The 18,219-nt window shown below is 36.9% G+C and overlaps 1 protein-coding gene across 1 annotated transcript in view; it reads right to left on the bottom strand.

The window, feature by feature from the left end:
* Positions 1-18,219, bottom strand: part of CRYBG1 (crystallin beta-gamma domain containing 1) — a 172,130-nt gene that overhangs the window by 24,335 nt on the left and 129,576 nt on the right. Inside the window, exons 4-8 of the mRNA XM_016155740.2 lie at positions 12,348-14,709; positions 9,693-9,740; positions 9,487-9,605; positions 7,904-8,069; positions 5,509-5,648 (exon numbers count right to left, since the gene is read on the bottom strand). Of these exons, the coding sequence (XP_016011226.2) occupies positions 5,509-5,648; positions 7,904-8,069; positions 9,487-9,605; positions 9,693-9,740; positions 12,348-14,709 (2,835 nt within the window). The remainder of the gene's footprint in view (positions 1-5,508; positions 5,649-7,903; positions 8,070-9,486; positions 9,606-9,692; positions 9,741-12,347; positions 14,710-18,219) is intronic.

Here is an 18,219-nt window from a genome sequence, read left to right as displayed (position 1 = left end):
AGGCTTGTCAGCTGTCACTTCTGCTGTGGTCAGGGAACCAGCAGCCCCACCCTCCCCTAATGTGCTAGAAGCCAGGAAGCCAGAAAATCATGCCTGTTAGAACTGCCTCTGAAGGCTGTGCAACGTCTTGTCAATATCCTGGCTCCTGGGAAGGTTCTGGAAAGGTGATGTTGCTGGAGAAGTGACTTTTATGTAAGTGAGGTGTTATATACCCTCTTCATAAACAAATATATAATTCTTGGTGATCACGTCTACTCTTCAGTCCTTCGTTAGCCCCGCTAGTATCCTAGCTGGGGCACTGCACCATGCCCCCCAGCACACCATGCCAAAGAGAGAGAGCACAGTTGTAAACGAGATCTCTTACCAGCAAAATGGGTCCGATTCCCCTTTTTGCTTTTCTCTTGCTCCAAAATTTTGCCCAAGGGCATATTTTGGTGATGATTTTTGTTAAAAAAAAAAAAATTCCCTGGATAAATCAGTAACTTCTTTAGACTCACTATATAGGGATTTACAATCAAAATCCCATGAAGACCTGTACACACACACACACACACACACACACACAAAATATCGAGAGGCTGTGTGTGGTGTATCTGTGTGAGATCAAAATGAATCCACAGTGTTAGAAGTCAGGATAACAGCGAGCAAGTGAATGCCCAGGAAGAAGCATGAATAAGGGAGGCTTCTGAAATACTGGTTATGTTCTATTTCTTGATCTGGATGATGGTTACACTGAAAATTCACTCAGTTTACATGCTTACAATTTCTTGTGCACCTTTCTGTACAAACATTGAATATACTTCAATAATAAAAAAAAAAAACTAAAGAAAAAAAAAGAGGCTTATCTTTTAAATACCACTGCCACGCCCTGAAACCACAAGAAAACAGAGGCTAAGAGTGGGGGCCTTTAAAACCTCCTAATGTTTAAGCCTGACAATTAGGGCGCATTACATATTTTTTGGAGCTCAGGGCTCTCCCAGGCACACCACACATTTCATGACCTAAGTAAATAATGGCAGTTCGCCATAAATTGTGCTATTATGCTAACAAGCCAAGAGCTTCGAAGTCTGACTCTTCACGAGTGAATGGGCTGAATTTTTCATAAACACAATGGATGGTTCATAAACAATCCTGATCTGAGATTTTGCAATGCTGCTGGCTGAAGTACCAGTGCATTAAATCGCTTCTCTTATAGTCTATTCTGAGATTTACTCATCTGATACTAAACATTTCACTTTCCTTGAAGCATGTGATTTAGTCACCTAACATTTATAGAAGCAAGGTCGTTTTGGGTAAAGAGGACTTCATTAAAAAACTGAACACATAAATTGATACACTTGAAAAGGCTGCTGTTCTGAGACTACTTCCTTGGTGGGTGAGTGCTAAGGGCCTGCTGGGGAACTCAGACAGACATTTCTGAATGTTGGGTGGACTTTGGAATTTGAAAACTCATACAGGCAGTGATTCATTTTTCCTAAATTCTATTCCAACAAGATAGTGATTCACTTTTCTTAAATTCTATTCCAACAAGATGCATTATTCGTGAGGCTGTCAGGAGAAGGGGAAAGTACTCCGGGCAGTGTTATTTCAGTGTTATTTCAGAGGTATACTTTTATTTTCTATGTACTTAGGTAATGAGCTTTTGCCTATATTATGAATGAGCTTTTTTTAAAAAAAAAACATAAATGTATGCATACAAATGAATATTATTGAGGTAATAACAATATCCATCTATATATTTACTAAAAGTATTTGTATAATGACTCTTAGAAATACCCTTTGAGTCACACAAGAAAAATTGGTCTTGTTCATTTGTACTTAAGCCAAAAAACAGTATTTCCAGTTGGATCCTGTCTTATTCTCTAGACATGGGTACACATGAATGTTGACTATTTACAGAAACCAACTCGATATTCAAGAGAGTAAATATAAATGTACCAACTTTGAAGTTAAAAGAGGGGAAGCTATGAATCTCAAAGGGGGAAACATACCCTTATGATGGCGAGAGGTGGTTAACTGCACCAACATAACCAAGCACCCCGACTTGGTATCGTTAACGGGAAGCTGATGAGCACTGCCACCTTTCGTAACACGACATGAATATGTGGCAGCATCTACCTGAAGTACCCTTTCCAAAAGTGTTCCTTCTGCATCTGATCATACCTCCAGACCCAACCTCTCATACAGAAAACCAGAAGACAGAGGAACAAGTTAGATGGCACTGTGGAGAAGCACACAAAGACACATCTAGAAAGTGGCATGTTCTCTAAGACAGCTGATCCAAAGTCTTCAAATTGTCAGTGGCGTAGGGAACAAAGATTGGGGTACTTTAGAGATCAAAGGAGACTTAAAAAAACAGGACGACCATATATATAAAAATCATTATTATTATTTTTAATCCATGAAAGACATTCCTGAGACCAGGGAAGATTTGGTTAGGGGCTATAGATTCGATATTATCATGGACATATTGTTAATTTTCTTAGGTGTGATAATGATAGGTATGTAGCAGAATGTCATTATAGATTCTGGCTGAAGTATACAGGAATGAAGGGTCATGATATCTGCAACTTGCTTTCAAGTGCTCAGAAAAAAAATAAAGCAAATGAAGCAAAATGTTAACAATTATTAAATAATTTAAATGGAGGGTAAATGGATGTTCACTGAACTATTTATACTTTTGTGTATGCTTGAAAACTTTCATAATAAAATGTTGGGCTCTGATATGGTATACTCTACAAAAAATATATATATAGTGAATTTTACATAGTAATAAAACACAGATTACAAAGTTCAAAAGCAAGTACAGCTAAAACATTGTAGGGGCAGATACTGTAGGGTGAAATTGTAAAATAAGGGTATAAGGAAAACACAAAATTCCAGAGCAAGGTTATGTGTGTGGAGAGGAGTTGGGGAGATGGGATCGAGGTGGGCCACACAATGATGCGTCGGTGTTGGCAATGGTGAGGGCCTCAGTTGGGTGGTGGGCACACGCAGGTCTGTTGTATTACTAGGCTTCATAACGCACATATATTCTTCTGTATGATCAATTATTTCATGACAAAATTCATCAAAGAATATTTGGCTATTAAAAAGAGAAGTCCTTTCCCCATAAGTATTCTAGTACTTATTCTACTAACTAATCCTAACCGTGAGAAAATAACCAAAGCTTGTCTTCCTTATTTAAACAATGCTCTTGAGGCTTCCATTGAAGTTCTAAAATTATTTGTTTTTATTTATTAGAAATATACCCCCAAAATAGATATACCCTCCCCTCTGGGAGGATGGCTGCTGGCATTAGCCAGCTATTAAAGGTCGAAAAACAGATAATACTCAACAAGATATGAAAGGAAAATTTACCTAGAAATTAATTCATTTTCCAAAATAAAAATTTGACAAGTAATGCCCTTATTTTACATATATACAGAAGAGTCTAATCTAGAGTGAATAGCCCTGGAGTATATCTCTTAATGAAATCTTAAAAAGTCACTCACACAGCAAAGATCTCTCTTATACCAGTTTAGGGGACCAGTGCAGCAAAAGGAGCAAAAGGAGCCCAGGGACATCTCATCAGCTGAATTCTCCCAAACCAACCAGACTTCCCTTGGAGATCTGTAAAAGTACGAATGACCTGGTCCCAAAGCTGACCAAGCAAGTTCATTGAGTCCAAGCTTTGAACTGACATTCAAGGCAGCTTTCTATTCTCCTAGAGGCAACAGAAATAAATAGCCCAAAGAAAGATGTCCAAGCTATGCAGGCCCATCACAAACTGAAAACTATGACAGGTGTGTAACTACCACCTACAAGACAAGTTAAACTTACCATAAAGGTAAGAAACATTAAATGTAGCTTGTTATGCTTCCACATAGCCCAAGCCTGAGTCATGAAAGCTTCCAGAAACTGAGATTAGAATATTACCGCAGACACCTATTTCATTCTTTTCTAAGGAAAGTGTATTTCTCAACATTAATACTTTGAGAAAAAAAGATCTATAGAGCTCATTGATATGAAAAAATTAAAGGCAGCAAGAGATGAAGACATGTTATTCTTCTGTTTAGAGTCTTCCTTTCTTCCTTATCGTTAAATATGAAAGTGCCCAAAGCCCAGATGGCTTCTGTTCTTTACACTCTCTCCCTTTGAGATCTCATCCAGCACATGGTTTAAATCGCTTCTCCACACTGATGACTCCTAAGTTAATGTCTCCAGCCTCTCTCCAGAACTCCAGCCTCGCACATCCAGTCTCCCTCCTGACCTGATTTGAACAGACAGTTGGCACGTCCACCTTTACCTCTCTAAAACTGAACTCTTGAAATTTCACTCTCCCTCCTAACCTGCTCCTCCAAGTTTTCTCCATCTATATAAATGCTGGGGTCCCAAACACTGGACATTTCTCAGCCCCTCACACCCCACGTAAAATCTGTTATCAAATGTTGTCGGTTCTACTTTCAAAATGAATCCAGAATCTGACCATTTCTCACCACCAAAACTTCTTGCCTATATAGCTGCAACTGCCTTCTAACTGGTTTCTTTGTTTCCACCCTTGCCTCTTTACAGTCTATTTTCTTCATAGCAGCTAGAGTGATCTTTCTACAACACAAGTTAGGTCAGAGTCCTCCAATGATTACTTGAGTCACGCCAAGTAATCTAAAACCCTTCCCAAAGCCTAAAAGGCCTGACGTAACACAAGGCCTCTCTCTCGTCAGTGTTCTCCTAGCTCACTCCAGTCACCTGGACCTCCTAGCTGTTCTCCAAACATGCCCAACACGTTTGTGCTTCCTGCCTCGGCCACGTACCAGGCTCCTCCTCCTCCAGGTATCCCCAGGCCTAACTCTACCACTTCTTCCAGGTGTCCGCTTAAATGTCGCTAGAGACCTTCCCTGACCACCCTATCTAAAACAGTACTACCACTGTCTTTATAATTTATGTTTCTTGTAGTAGTTATTACATGGCGCTATGCATATCCATCCCATTGATAAAAACTTTTGAGCGCTCACTGAATGGATGAATATTTATAAATTATATATTACCACCAAAACTATTACAAATTTATTACAAAACATATGCAAAAAATAAAACCTTGAAAAGAGATTTTAAATAAAATATAAAGATGCATTAGCATTTTTTCCTGTATCTCTCACTGGATGTCTTCACGTGCTCTGCGCTGTGCACTCCGTTTTAGAGACCTCAGTGTGGGAGTCTGCACTTCCTATCCTAATTTCTCCCCTATCTGAGACATTCCCATTTCCTTCAAAATACTCCTGCAGTTTTCTGTGATTTGTGAAACCAACATCTTAGGGGCTTTGAACAGCATCGTGTGAAAATGTGAAAGGAAGTGCCATGTGTGTCGGTCTCTACCCACATGAAAGATCAAAGGCACATGCTTTGAATTATCTTTTTAGTTGATAGTTACTTAACAAGACAACAAATCAGAGCTAGAATATCTTAAATTTTTCCAGTACTATACTCAAAAAAACTTCATTAAAAATATTTTTTAAATAAAATACTTACGTGCCCCAATGCACTTTAATGGAACAAGTCTTCTGCATTATACCAAACCCCTGCATCTCTTCAGTATCGTCAAAGTAGGAACTTAGGATTCCTAACCCTTCTGGTTCAGTATATAAGTCAATATGACTAACTCTGTAATCCTGGAAAAAAAAACACACATATGTACATATATAATAATTACACCATGTATGTAAATCTACAGTAAGCTCATTATTTTTTCAAATAATTAAAATAAACCTTAAATATACACCTACATATCACAGAACACCTGCCATTTTATTTCTTTCCTGTTTTCATCCATGAATGAATAATATGTGGCTTTTGGGGGCAGACACATTGTTTTAGGCATGTATCTGAGTGTTAACATTCAAGCAAAGAGCACCAGAAATATATGAGAGTTTTGGAACATATTTATTTCTCTCCTCCTCCCTGAGAAAACAGCTTGGCTTTCCTTGGTGATAGGAGGTTGGGTTCCTTTGCTCTGATACGACCATCCAGTGCAGATGCTCTAGTCTGTAGGGTGGTTGCACCAGAGTCTTCCTCAACTTTTGTTCTGTGCCCATAAACCCTGTGCTAACTCTCCTTGACTATGACCAATCTCTGTGATGTTGGTTTGACCTAAGTTGTTAATACAAAGGCACATGTTTATGGTGATTTATAAATCTCTGTATTTTGGTCACTTTCCATGTCCTGCATGTCCATAGTTTATCACTCTTCAAAAGGCCTCTCTTGGCCAAGTGCCTAAGCACTAATCGAATCTTTATTGACATTTGATTGCTGAGCTAGGTGAACTCAGGTACAGAAGAAACAATAACACTTGGGTTAGTTCAGGGGAAGCTCTTCCAAACATTACCAAAAGGAACAAATTTAATGAGATTAAAAGGTGACTTCCTTGAATATATGTTGTGACTTAGTTTGTGTTTCAAGAAACCATACACACAATTTGTATTTTAAAAAAAATCCTGATGAACCAAGAGCCATAAGAGTGTTCCTGCCCTTTCAGAAAAATTCACCCCAAGGAAATAAATTGGAAAGTTATGAATCATTAAATGCACAAAAAATGTTCATGCAGCATTATTTAACATAGTAAAAAACTAGAAACAACCTTACGCTCCTTGGAAAGTAGAAAGGTAAAATAAATGATAGCACACCATTTCAATGGAAACCCCAAAGCATGTGGTGACAAGAGAAGCATTAACTGCATCATGTCTGCCATTATTAGGCAAAACAGGAGGCCTCTTCACCAGGATGCTTCATTTCTTTACCCCATCTTCCGGAATGCAGCTAAACCCCCACCCCCACCAGATTTGGATACCTCCCCCTGCAATTTGAAATCACTGAGAGACATTACAAGTTGAGTGTGATCTTTGGGAAAATGGTATGGAAAGAGAAAAAGGATTGAGTGCCAATTTTAAGTGGGAAAATGACAGCTTTACACCTATATTATAACTACAGAACAATACAGATTAGAATATGGCCAAGACAGAATAGAGAATCCAGAAGAATGAAGGGAGGATACTTCATGATGGTAGGATTTGGATATTTTTAACATTGCTTTGTTACTAATATTATTTGAGCAGTAAACAAAAACTGCAGGTAAATCACTATGACATTTTTAAATAGGGTTCCTTGTGCCTTTCTTAAGGCTTATCACATTATGCACTTACATAAAAACTCTTATTCTTACTCAGTCTTGTTTTAGAACATTCCTTTTCTCCCTATTGCACTCCAATGCTGATCTCTATTACACAAATGGGGTTTTAATTTTCTACTTGGAAGACATCATTAATTACATTTTTGAAAGGTAAAGAATCATCAAATCCCAACAGCCACAATGAAAGACTCGGATACAACTTTCTCATCAATAAAAAAGAAACCACGAAAATTTTACTCAATTCATAAAGTGGTCTCAAATATCTGTGTGTTTTTTAAAAATCCACATGAAACTCCAGAGTTGAACTGTCAACTGAATTATTTTTGGATTATTTATTTTTCCAAAATAGAACTCTTATACACCACTCAAGGTAATCAGAATTCGTACAGCAACCAAAAAAAAAAAAAAAAAAAAAACCCTAAATAAAAATCTGTTCATACAGAACTCATCAAAATCAGTTTATTAATAAAATACATTTGGAGAAGGGATAGGGGGTGGCCAGGAATGAGAAATTAACCTTCAAGATTTATTGTGGGGGAAAAAATGAATAACCAATGATAATATTTCTTTTCTAATTCATTTGAAGTGTATAAATACTTACAGAAAATAAAGCACCAATTGAATATTTTTCCCACTTGCTTAGTTTATAAAATGAACTTTTCTCTCAAAGTAAGAATCATCCTTGGCATTCAATAAATATTTTCAAATAAATGGTTGGATTCTGGCTTTCCCATAACCTACCTGGACCACATGTCTGATTGAACCAATTGTCACGGGCTTAGCAGACTCTGCCTCCTCGTTTTTTTCCAAAATATCTTCCATACCCCAGAGGCCAGTGAGTTCCAATTCTCCTTCTTCTAAGGAGATGGAGTGTCCTTCAAAATTTGGCTTCTCGTACAAAATCCAACTAAGAATAAAGCACAGCAAAACTATTAGCCAGTCTTGATGAGAGAGGTTTATATAACTCAAACATCCTTGCTAATAGCCACCATATATATGTCATATATCATGGCTGGTTCCCTAACACTTAAAATATATAAATTCTCCCTAAAACTAAAATTGACTAGGATAATTAAGAATCTGATAATTCAAGAACTGCATCAGGATCTTAGAGGACTTTTACTATCAATGTGAACGTTATAGAGATACCAATGTTCTAGAGAATTGTCATCTTTAATGGAGATTTGTAAACAATAATACATCAGATAAATGGACTTTTACTGTAATATATTTTCTCTTTATATGTGTAGAAAACTTCTCTTACAGAGATTTAAACTTACATTTTAGAGCCATATATCAATGGATATACTGATACAAAGGACTATAAGCATATTAATTAATGAAAAGCATTTAAAAACTATCCTTCCCAACAACACCCAAACACTAAAGAAAAACTTCCTGTTAACATATGACAATGCTGCTCTTAAATACCTATGGTTTCAAAAAAAGAGAGAAGCCAACAATTTTGCAAAAGAAAATCAAGGTTCTATTAACAAAATTGTTACCAAAAAATTTTGTGTTATTTTCAGTCTTCAAATTTAAGAACAAAAGCTAACTGTATTTTTCTAATGAATATGTTGAATATACAAAAAATATCAAAATATCTAAAACCTAATAGGAAAGATGCTACATATTTAATCAAATGGAGACCAAAAAAAGAGTTTACTAATTTTTTTTAAATCACAAGTATCTAGAGTCCTATCCTCTTTATTTCAAACAGGTGTATAAATAGGTACCAAAGATAAGTATTTGTGCCACATAAGAATTTTTTTAAAAACGCTTTTCTTATTTCAACTTTGTGGATTTCCTAGAAGCTGTTAAGTTGGTAAAGTAATTTTTTTCTCAACAGTTTCTTTACTTAATCAAAACTATCCATTGTCAAAAAGTTGGAAAATAAAATTTAGGTTAGTCTTTCACTGAACTGTCATTGAAAAGTTAGCAAAAATGTCTTTTCTTATAGAATTGAAAAAAATTCTACCAACATAACTAAGTACAATTCTTATCAACCTCATTGAAAATTCACAAACCAAAAGTATAGTATGGATTCTGATGTTCATTAGTTCAAACCACTGTCATGAGGGGGTAGATGGGAAAAGAAACTTCTACTGCTACACTTTTCTGATTTTTCTAGCATAAACACAGATCGCCCCTATAATCAGAAACATGATTAAAAACCATATTTTTTTGATATGAATTCTTTTTAATACTCACCATGACTATTGTTAAAGGCATAAGTTTAAATAAGGACTGAGGAGGACCCAAAAAGTAATTTAAAATTGAAAACGTAAGCCCTCTAAGTCAAGAAGTCAAAGTGCCATTCTCACCATCCTCTAACAACTTTTACAAATATCATAGGGGAGAGACTCCAAGAGCTGCAATCCTCTATGTCACCAAAGACTTCCATACACTCCTCGGAGACATCCGGTTCACTGTAGATCACTACCTACAAGAGGAAAGTAGTAGCATACGTGATGATTGTACTTTATCAGACAAAAATAAAATCTAGACTAGAAATAGAAAATAATCTTACCTTTCCAGGTCGTGGATTGATTTTATTTTGAACACTTGCTCTAAGCATCTGTAATCAAATGAATAAAACACAACAAATAATTAAACTTTGCATAACAGTCCTCTCTTCTCTTCCCATAATCCTTTAAGTAAGATCATATTCACCTCCAATTTAGCAATTTTAAAACAAGTCTACTTTGATCTATGCCAAAGTTGTATTAAAACTTTCTTTGAGTCTATACTGTTAAATTAAAAGCTTCTCCCCGACCCCAACTGAATTTGCCATTTCAGTTGCCATTTAAATGCCTAGGCTATTTTTGCCAATCTAGAAAATTTAGAACTCAAGAGTCAGACCTATGTTTTATGTGAGAATAAGGACTCAGCTAAGAGATTATAATTCAGACAATCTCAGTATAATGTCAAATAAAGAAATTACAGTGTATTAATCACTTATCTAAAATGAGTTGTATCAATTTCATTTGTTCATACACACACCTAATCTGAATCTATGAAGACTTTTTTCATAGTAATATCTGCCATCGCTACTAAACAAAAACATGTTTATGGATTATTTCACAATGTACATTGCACATGGTACTTAATCACTCCCTTTTTGATGGAAAAAAATGTTTTTATATGGCTACAAAACTAATCAAAACCATGTGACAAGACCAGTAAAACCAGAAAGGCAGAAGATAATAAAAACAGCAATTATACATGTAAAAATATTATAAAACATGGACTACTTTCAGTGCTGACCAGTATGTCTATTCTAAGGACTGCCTTTGATCTCATCACCCTTGTATCATGTCAGAGTGGAATATACCCAAAAGACCACAGGAAGGCCTCAATAGAGGACTTTTTATAAAAAGTCAATCATTTACTTATTTTTATATATACACATTAGAAGTAGATAAGATGAAGAAAAGGTCTGAGATTTAAAAAGAAATTCAGGTAAGACATAGAAGATAGAATAGTTATGTGATCAACAAAGCCCCAAACATAAAGAAAAATGAAAAATTTAATCATAAAAAGGCCTAGAGAAAGTATAAAGCACTTTGTTTCTCCTTTTGCTGCATTTGGCTTGGTTTTTCAAGAGATTCCACAGGGAAACTGTATATTCTGTTGTCAGACTCACCAGACTGCTGTCAAATAAAAGTAGTGAACCAAGAATGATTTAAGAGAGAGAATTAGGCTGTAATGAACAGGAAGTGGACCAGTGGAAATTTTGTGCTTGAGAGCAATACTTAAAAACTTTATGATATCTGGGAGCTTTAGGCTGATTGTTTGTCTACAGTAGTGGTTCCCAAAGTGTGGTCCAGGGACCCCTGAGGGTTCCCAAGATCCTTTCAGGGAGCCCATGAATTCAAAACTACTTTCAAGAAAAAGAGGGTATTTATATTTTGTACTCTTTTTATCTCACAGTGTACTGTGGAATCTGAGGGCCCATGACATCATTGCTATGATGGCTAATGGCATGTACACTAACGTGTTTTGTTTTAAATTTTTCTCACTATTAATTTCTAATAATAAATTCTAATAGACATAACCTATATGAAAAAAAAGCTCTCTGGGGTCCTTAATAATTTTTAAATATTATTGTATTCTGAGATCAAAGTTTAACATTTTTTGAAAAGAGGGATCTGAACCTCTGCTGCAAACCCAACTGTACATTTTGAGAGAGCTTGGAGAGTTACATTCTATGGCAAGCTTGTAGCAAAAGTCAATATGACACATTGAAACAAGTTGCAGTACCTTGTGCAAATGAAGAGGGGTGTAAGGTATTTTTCTGCCTGGATAAATTGTTATGGATGATGGTCTATAGCTGACAGATGGCCTGGTTCACAGGGTGGGCAACAGGACTGTAAAGGTCCACTCATATTTCTGGACTAACAGAGCTGACTTTTAAACCATATATTCTGCTGCTCTTTCATTATCCTCCCTCCACTTGATAATCAAGCTGGTAGCTTGGTAAGAGAAAGGTACAAATTCATATCAAAAACTGAATAAAGAAAACAACTTCAGAAGTCAGAAGAAGATGGAGAAATCATATCGTTGTTCAAAATCATATTTTGCTGATCTCTCTACAATATTAAAGGAAGATCCAATGTAGACCAAAATTCTTTACTCAAAGGCTTTTCAGGAAAAAATACTTCCCTGATGAAAACTAACTTTAAATAAAGATACGTTTTCAAATGATGTAAAGGATATACATTTATTGCTACTTATGAGAAGAGTGAAACTCATAGTGCATTAGAAGGGATTACAAATAAGATTCGTTGGCAGGGGCTGTTCCAAATAAAAGGAAGCTGCTTCATATATCTTCAAAATTCTAGGTATCGTACTGAGCATTTTAGTTCAGAACTAGGTTAAAACGATCTGTCTCTAAACTCTCAAGGTACTTTCTATTTCATAATGCAACATATTAATTCACAAGCGCCTTAAAATACTGGTAGCTTATTTTCCCTGCTAGACTACACATATTTTGAGAACAGAATCTGAGTACCTTTTTCTTAGACCTTTACAGTCCCTTGCACATAGGTTTTCAAATATATGAATAGAAAACAATCGTACACAAGCATAACCATTTCTAAAAGAATAACATGAATTGCTCATCACCCCTCTGTCACTTTTATTTATAAATACCCCAAGTAAATGATCATATGTTGCTACTTACTGTTGAATCTGATAATGACATTCCAGAAGAAGATATGTGTGGGTCAAACCGGCTGGATTTGAAAAGACCCACAAAGTCTGTGTCATTGTTTCCGTAGTTCAGCAAGTTCGATTTAAGACTTTCAGCATGATTGGCCTTTTCCGCAGCATCACTGTTCTTTAGTTTTGAAAATTCAGAAAGTTTAGTTTCTAGCAAGTGAGGGTTGCTTTGTGAATCCAGATCTTTTTTGGTTTCTTCTTTTTGCAGGTATTTTTCCGTGTAGCTTGGACTTTTCAAGCCTGAATGAGATGTACTTGACGAGTCAAAATTGAAGACCTTTAAGTAGTGGTTGGGTAGATTTGGCTGATCTTTCTCTGAAGTGCAGGGTGGGGCATCCTCAGCCACAGACTGTAGCACAGGAGACCGAGAAAGAGAAGTGTTCTGTGAAGAGCTGAACGTTGTGGTCATAGTATTGACTGACGTTACAGAGGGAGAAAAGATTTTGTCTTGTGGTAAAGAAGATAACATGCTTGAGAAGAGTGCACTTTTTTCTAGCCTAGATCTCTTAACTCCACCATGCGTAACATACCTGTTCTCTTTGCCATTTATTTCTGGAGTCGCCAGAGGTTCGTCTTTCCCATTAGTGTGAGTGTGCAAGGACTTAAAGAGGATGCTCTGTTCAGTGGACAGACATTTGGGCCTCAGTTTGGATTCTGTGTCAAGGTTCTGCATCAAATGTAAAGCCGGTGACACTTCTGACTGGCTTTCCTTTTTCTTCCCCAAACCAAAGGTAAACACATTAGGATCAAACACTTTTTCTAAATTGTCCTCGTGAATAGGAGGCATGACAAAGTGAGGGGCAGGAGAGTTTGGCACCTTGGCCTTCTTTTTCTTCTGTGGCACACAAATCGCACTGTCCATCTTTTTTATAATTTCAGTGAATTTTTCCATATCAGAAGAAGAATCAAATGTGCTATCATCACTACCAGCAGAAATGTTCAAAAGACTGGCAGGGCTGTCCTGGCCATTCACCACACTGTGATCTGGCCTTTGAGTAGTTTCTAAATGATTTCTGTTACCAGGGGAGTGGGTGGGGTTGGATTCAACAGGCGGGGGTGTTCTGTTGCCTTGACTTGGAGCCTGGGTAGGCAGAGTTTTTTCTGATTCCAGCAGCGTGACTTGTGGGCCAGATTTTGCTACATGTTCCTCTTCGCGATGAATGTGTTTGGGCGATGTGCTCATATTGCCCAGTACTTCCTCTTTCTGGGGAGCACAACTTGCAACGGAAACCACTTCAAGTTCATTATTGTGACAACTTGGCAACTGTGCTTCTCTAACTTCAGAGCTATCTGAGAGGATCTGGGAGCTTACATCCTGGGTGCTCTCCACAGGGAGCACGAAAGACCTGACCTGGACAAGGACCTTGGAAGGACACTCAGCTCCTTCAGCTTCTGGGCTGTGCTCTGTGTACAAAAGAGGGCTTGCTTCTCCTCCTTTTCCTGCTACAAGTTTAGAGGGGGGCATTGTCTCATTAATCTGATGAGACACAGGCAAAATACATCCATTATGGTTTTCTGACACTTTTAGATCAGTGCCCAGAAAACTGCTTATGGGCGCTTCAGCACATGTGTCTTTGGGAACACCCACAGGAATGCATTCAGGCAGTGAAACAGGAGGCTGATTAGATGACTCAGATGGGGGCTGTGAGTCAGAAAATTTATCCTGTGGCTTTGGTATGACTGTTGGACATGAATCTTTGGTATCAAGAATGGTGGGGATGTTTTGTGCTATATCAGTCTCATTTTCAAGTACAAGTCTTTTGTTGTCAGCAGGCTTTGAATCGTCCTCTCCTAAGAGCTTGTGTTCCTGGACAGGAATCAGAGTAGTAACCACTGGTTGAGAAAGGCAGCCAGCATCTATTTGCACATCTGCCTTATCCCCTTGGTTAAGCTGAGAACCAAGAGCTTGATCCTCAGTAGGCTGCCCTTCCATCCCTCTTACACTGGGACTCCCGGTTGCTGGCAGAATCTCCTCTTCAGTGAGAATAACTTTGGTTTCTGCAGAGGTTTCTTTCACCAGCACACCATTCTGGTGGCTACTTGACATTCCTTTTTTTTCAGGCTGTTCCATTTCTTTGGCTTTTTTGGCTAAATTCAGCTTCGCCCTTCCAACAAAAGTTTTATTAGAGGCAGGGATACTCCTTGTGCCTCGAACGTCAGCGTGTCTTGGGCTGTTGTTTGCCCGTTTGTTTTCAAATAAGGAGATTTTGGTGGCAGTGTTTCCTTTATGAACTGGCTGGCTAAATGGATTGTGCTCATTTCCCAGACTGTCAAGATTCTTAGGGGTTTTAAGATTTAGTTCTACATGTTTGGGCTTGGCAGGGCTGCAAAAATAAAGAAATATAATAAAGTTATTGACCTAGTTTTAAAAGGTGAACATACTAATTTATTACAAAACTATAAAAAGTCAACATCTTTCTGTTATGTGGCATTTAAAAAAAATAATTTTTAAACAATCCTAAATACACTATCAACTATTTTTAATGTATGCTTTGCTTCTATATGAGGGATGAGAAAATTATGTAACTAAGAAAATCTAGAGGTGGGAGGTTAACAAGTTTATCGAATACCTAGTTATGTACACACAAGTGCTTGGCACTAGAGTTGGGAGACAACTTAGGGCTAGAAGAAATCTAAATAGTTAATGTAATTCCATACTTTAAAAATGTAAATGATTTCCCCAAACATCGAATGTGTATTTTTTAGTTTGTCATAACTTTTTTTACATATCTCGAAAAACTAGATTATAAAAAATATCTATAATTTATCTTTTTAGATATTTTACTCCCTTTATCCTCCCTCATAAAATTTTTCTGTGATTACATAAGTATGTTCACTGCAGAAAATTTGGAAGATATAAAAAAGGAAAATCACTTATAATCCTACCACTCAGATAATTTCCCTGTTAACATTTTAGTGTAAGTCCAATCTTTTCATATGTGTAGTTAAATGTTTTTAATAGAAATGAGATTATTCTGTTCATAGAATTGGTATCCTGCCTTAAAAAAAGATTAACCTTATATTTAACATTTTTAACGTGTTTTAAGTTACTAAAAATTTTGTTTGAAAGATTTTCTTAATGTCTGCATAAAAGTTCATCATATAGATGTACCATAATTTACTTATCCATTACTCAATTGTTGGTTTTGTCACTGTTTCTTGGACAAAAAGAGCCTCCCCTCCCAAGTGAGTTTCTTGGGTATAAGAATGCACATACATTTTTCTTTCTGAGAAACAAAATGTTCTCTGACATTATCTGGATCTGGTCCTGGCTCTTACACTAATTATCTGTGTGAACCTGGTCAAGATACTTTAACTCTCTGGACTCTACCTTCTCTATCTACATTAAAAAACAAAACAAAATGAAACAAACAACTCCAAACCCATCTCCACATCCCCGTCCTCCAAGTTATGGTTGAAACAATCCTGGAGTTCTCTTCCTGGGCTGTAGGTGGGGATAGCAGAGACTGAGGGATGGGGCTATTGGCTGTCACCCTCCCTCCTTTCAACCAGAATCACTCCTACTTACCTGTTTTATAAATCACTTTTATATAAGCTTTCCTAGAAGAATGGGCTCCAAAGCTAGAGGTAAAAATGTCTAAACCACAGGTCTAGTGGTTTACAAAATGGAAGAGATTATAACCACTAACATTCACTGATTGCCAAGCACTTGAGAAACATTCTCTATGGCTTGCCTAATGCACAATTTTATACATTCTCTTTTAAGACAAAGAAGTTGAAGCTTGGAGAAGGTAAGTAATTTGCCCGAGGTCACACAGCTAGTAAATGACAGGGCCATGATATGAAGCCAAGTGTTCTTGTTTCAGATGCCATGCTTCTGACCACTCTATTATTCTGCTTCCACAGAAAGAGTCAGACTAGACTGGCCTCCGTAACCTCCTCTGGTTCTTTCCGATCCAAGGAGTCAGTGATTTATCATGCGATCTATAAGATAAAGTAACCATACTTTATGAGGACACCATGATAATGAGAACACAAAGTGAAGAAGCATTTTCCCATGCTGGCTCCCGCTTGGACTCATTGGAAGGTTGGGCCTGAGAAGTGTTTTCGGGTGAGCCCCTGACTCACCCACATGTTAGACTTCTTGCTGAGGAGTGTTTTGAAGGATCAGGTAGTGCAACTTTGAGACATTTTTCCTTTCTGGATAAACTGAGAAGACTTGAGAAATCCTTCCCAAATGCAGCACCGAGAATTTAGACTTTCATTAACAATTTTTTATTTAAATACTAAATTTGATATATTCTCATTAATGTCTCCTGGTCTTCACTTTTCTCAATATCTCCTCCATAAGATAACTAGGCTCCCACATCTTAAATTTAAAAGCAAATTAACTTAGAAGTACTTCATTAAAGATAAAATTCCAAAACCAGTGAGATGACCAGAAATAGAAAGCTTACAAATGTTATCAGTTAATGAGAGATGTTCAAATACCAGGGAATATGCATTTTAAAAATTCTTACTCATCAACTCAAAGAATGACAAACATCAAAGTGTATCTTATGATGTAAATGGAAAATGCTACAGGTTGGCCAACAAGCTACCTTAAGGACAAGAAACACATCTGCACATTAAAGATTTACACCAAGATCAAAATACATTTTACAACCAAACTTTCTGTGCAATTAACTTCTACTACCAAGAGTCACTACAATTAACCTAGCTCAAAGTAATCAAAAGGCTCCTATAATTCATGTTGTAATGCCTTCTTTATAATGCGAGAGGGGGAAATAATGGAGTCTAAAAAGCTGTGGCTATGAGTAGAAAATTCTTATTTTAAATATATAATTTTAAGAATCTCACCACTCACTACTTGGTAGAGAACTGAAGACATAATTTTTCTAACAGCATAAGAAACATGCTGCTTCAAAGTCATTATTTTTGAGGGTATATAAAAGAGTTAAAACTAAAACTTCTGACTCAAATTGTTTTTGAAAATAATCTGAATAATATTTTTTCTTGAAATACAATCAGGGGAAAATTAAAAGGTCTGAAAAACCCCATCAAGCAGAAAAGGAATAGAAAGAATTATTAATTTTCCATTTCAATAGTTTGCCAATACACTAAGTGTGAGGCCCTGTAGAAAACAAAATCAAATGAGTGTCTGGCAAAGGAAAAAATTTAGGTAGAAAGTAATCAGTACTGAGAAAAGGGCCTTTGATCTAGTTCTATTACAAATAAGAGCACGTGAAGAAGCTTCATTGTAAGATCGGCTTCTCTAGGTTTGTTTACCCCGCTCCTTAGCAGTGTCACATTTCTGGCCTTGCTACTGGTGTATTCCTCTCCGAAGACAGAGGGAAGCAGAAGCCTCCTTGTTCAGGTACAAGGAACGTTTCTCTAAGGCTCACACTTAGGAGGTCTGAATGTTGGCACACTGGCCTTCTACAAATAATGAGCATCATTCACTCAGGTTATTTCTCAGACGCTGCTGTTACAGAATAAACAGCTGACTATATCAAAAGGTCTCCAGGTTCACAGCTGGTGAGGTAGCTCAAGTTATTCATTAAGCAGATCTTCCTCTCAAGCGTTTACCAAAAAGACCTCCTCTAAAGCTTGCTTATCCAAGAATTCAAATAGAATGGACATTTGGTTTAAGAATGATAATCCTATGAAAATACCAGCTCTTTAAATAAATATGTGAATGCAGGAAAAACTTGAGCAGTTTAGATATTCATTTTTCACATGTGCTGACTGGGAGACGTAGGAGTGAGAGTGTGGGAAGGGGGAGGATCTTAAGAATTTTATAGTGCCCTCCCTACCCTGCAACCTGTGCAACTCGATTTATCATTAAGGCACAAGTCCCAATTCCTAGGAAA

This window comes from Rousettus aegyptiacus, unplaced genomic scaffold, assembly GCF_014176215.1.
Source record: "Rousettus aegyptiacus isolate mRouAeg1 unplaced genomic scaffold, mRouAeg1.p scaffold_m13_p_1, whole genome shotgun sequence".
Classification (NCBI taxonomy): Eukaryota; Metazoa; Chordata; class Mammalia; order Chiroptera; family Pteropodidae; genus Rousettus; species Rousettus aegyptiacus.
The sequence above is the reverse complement of the archived record's forward strand: the minus strand, read 5'-3'. Positions and strand labels throughout refer to the sequence as shown.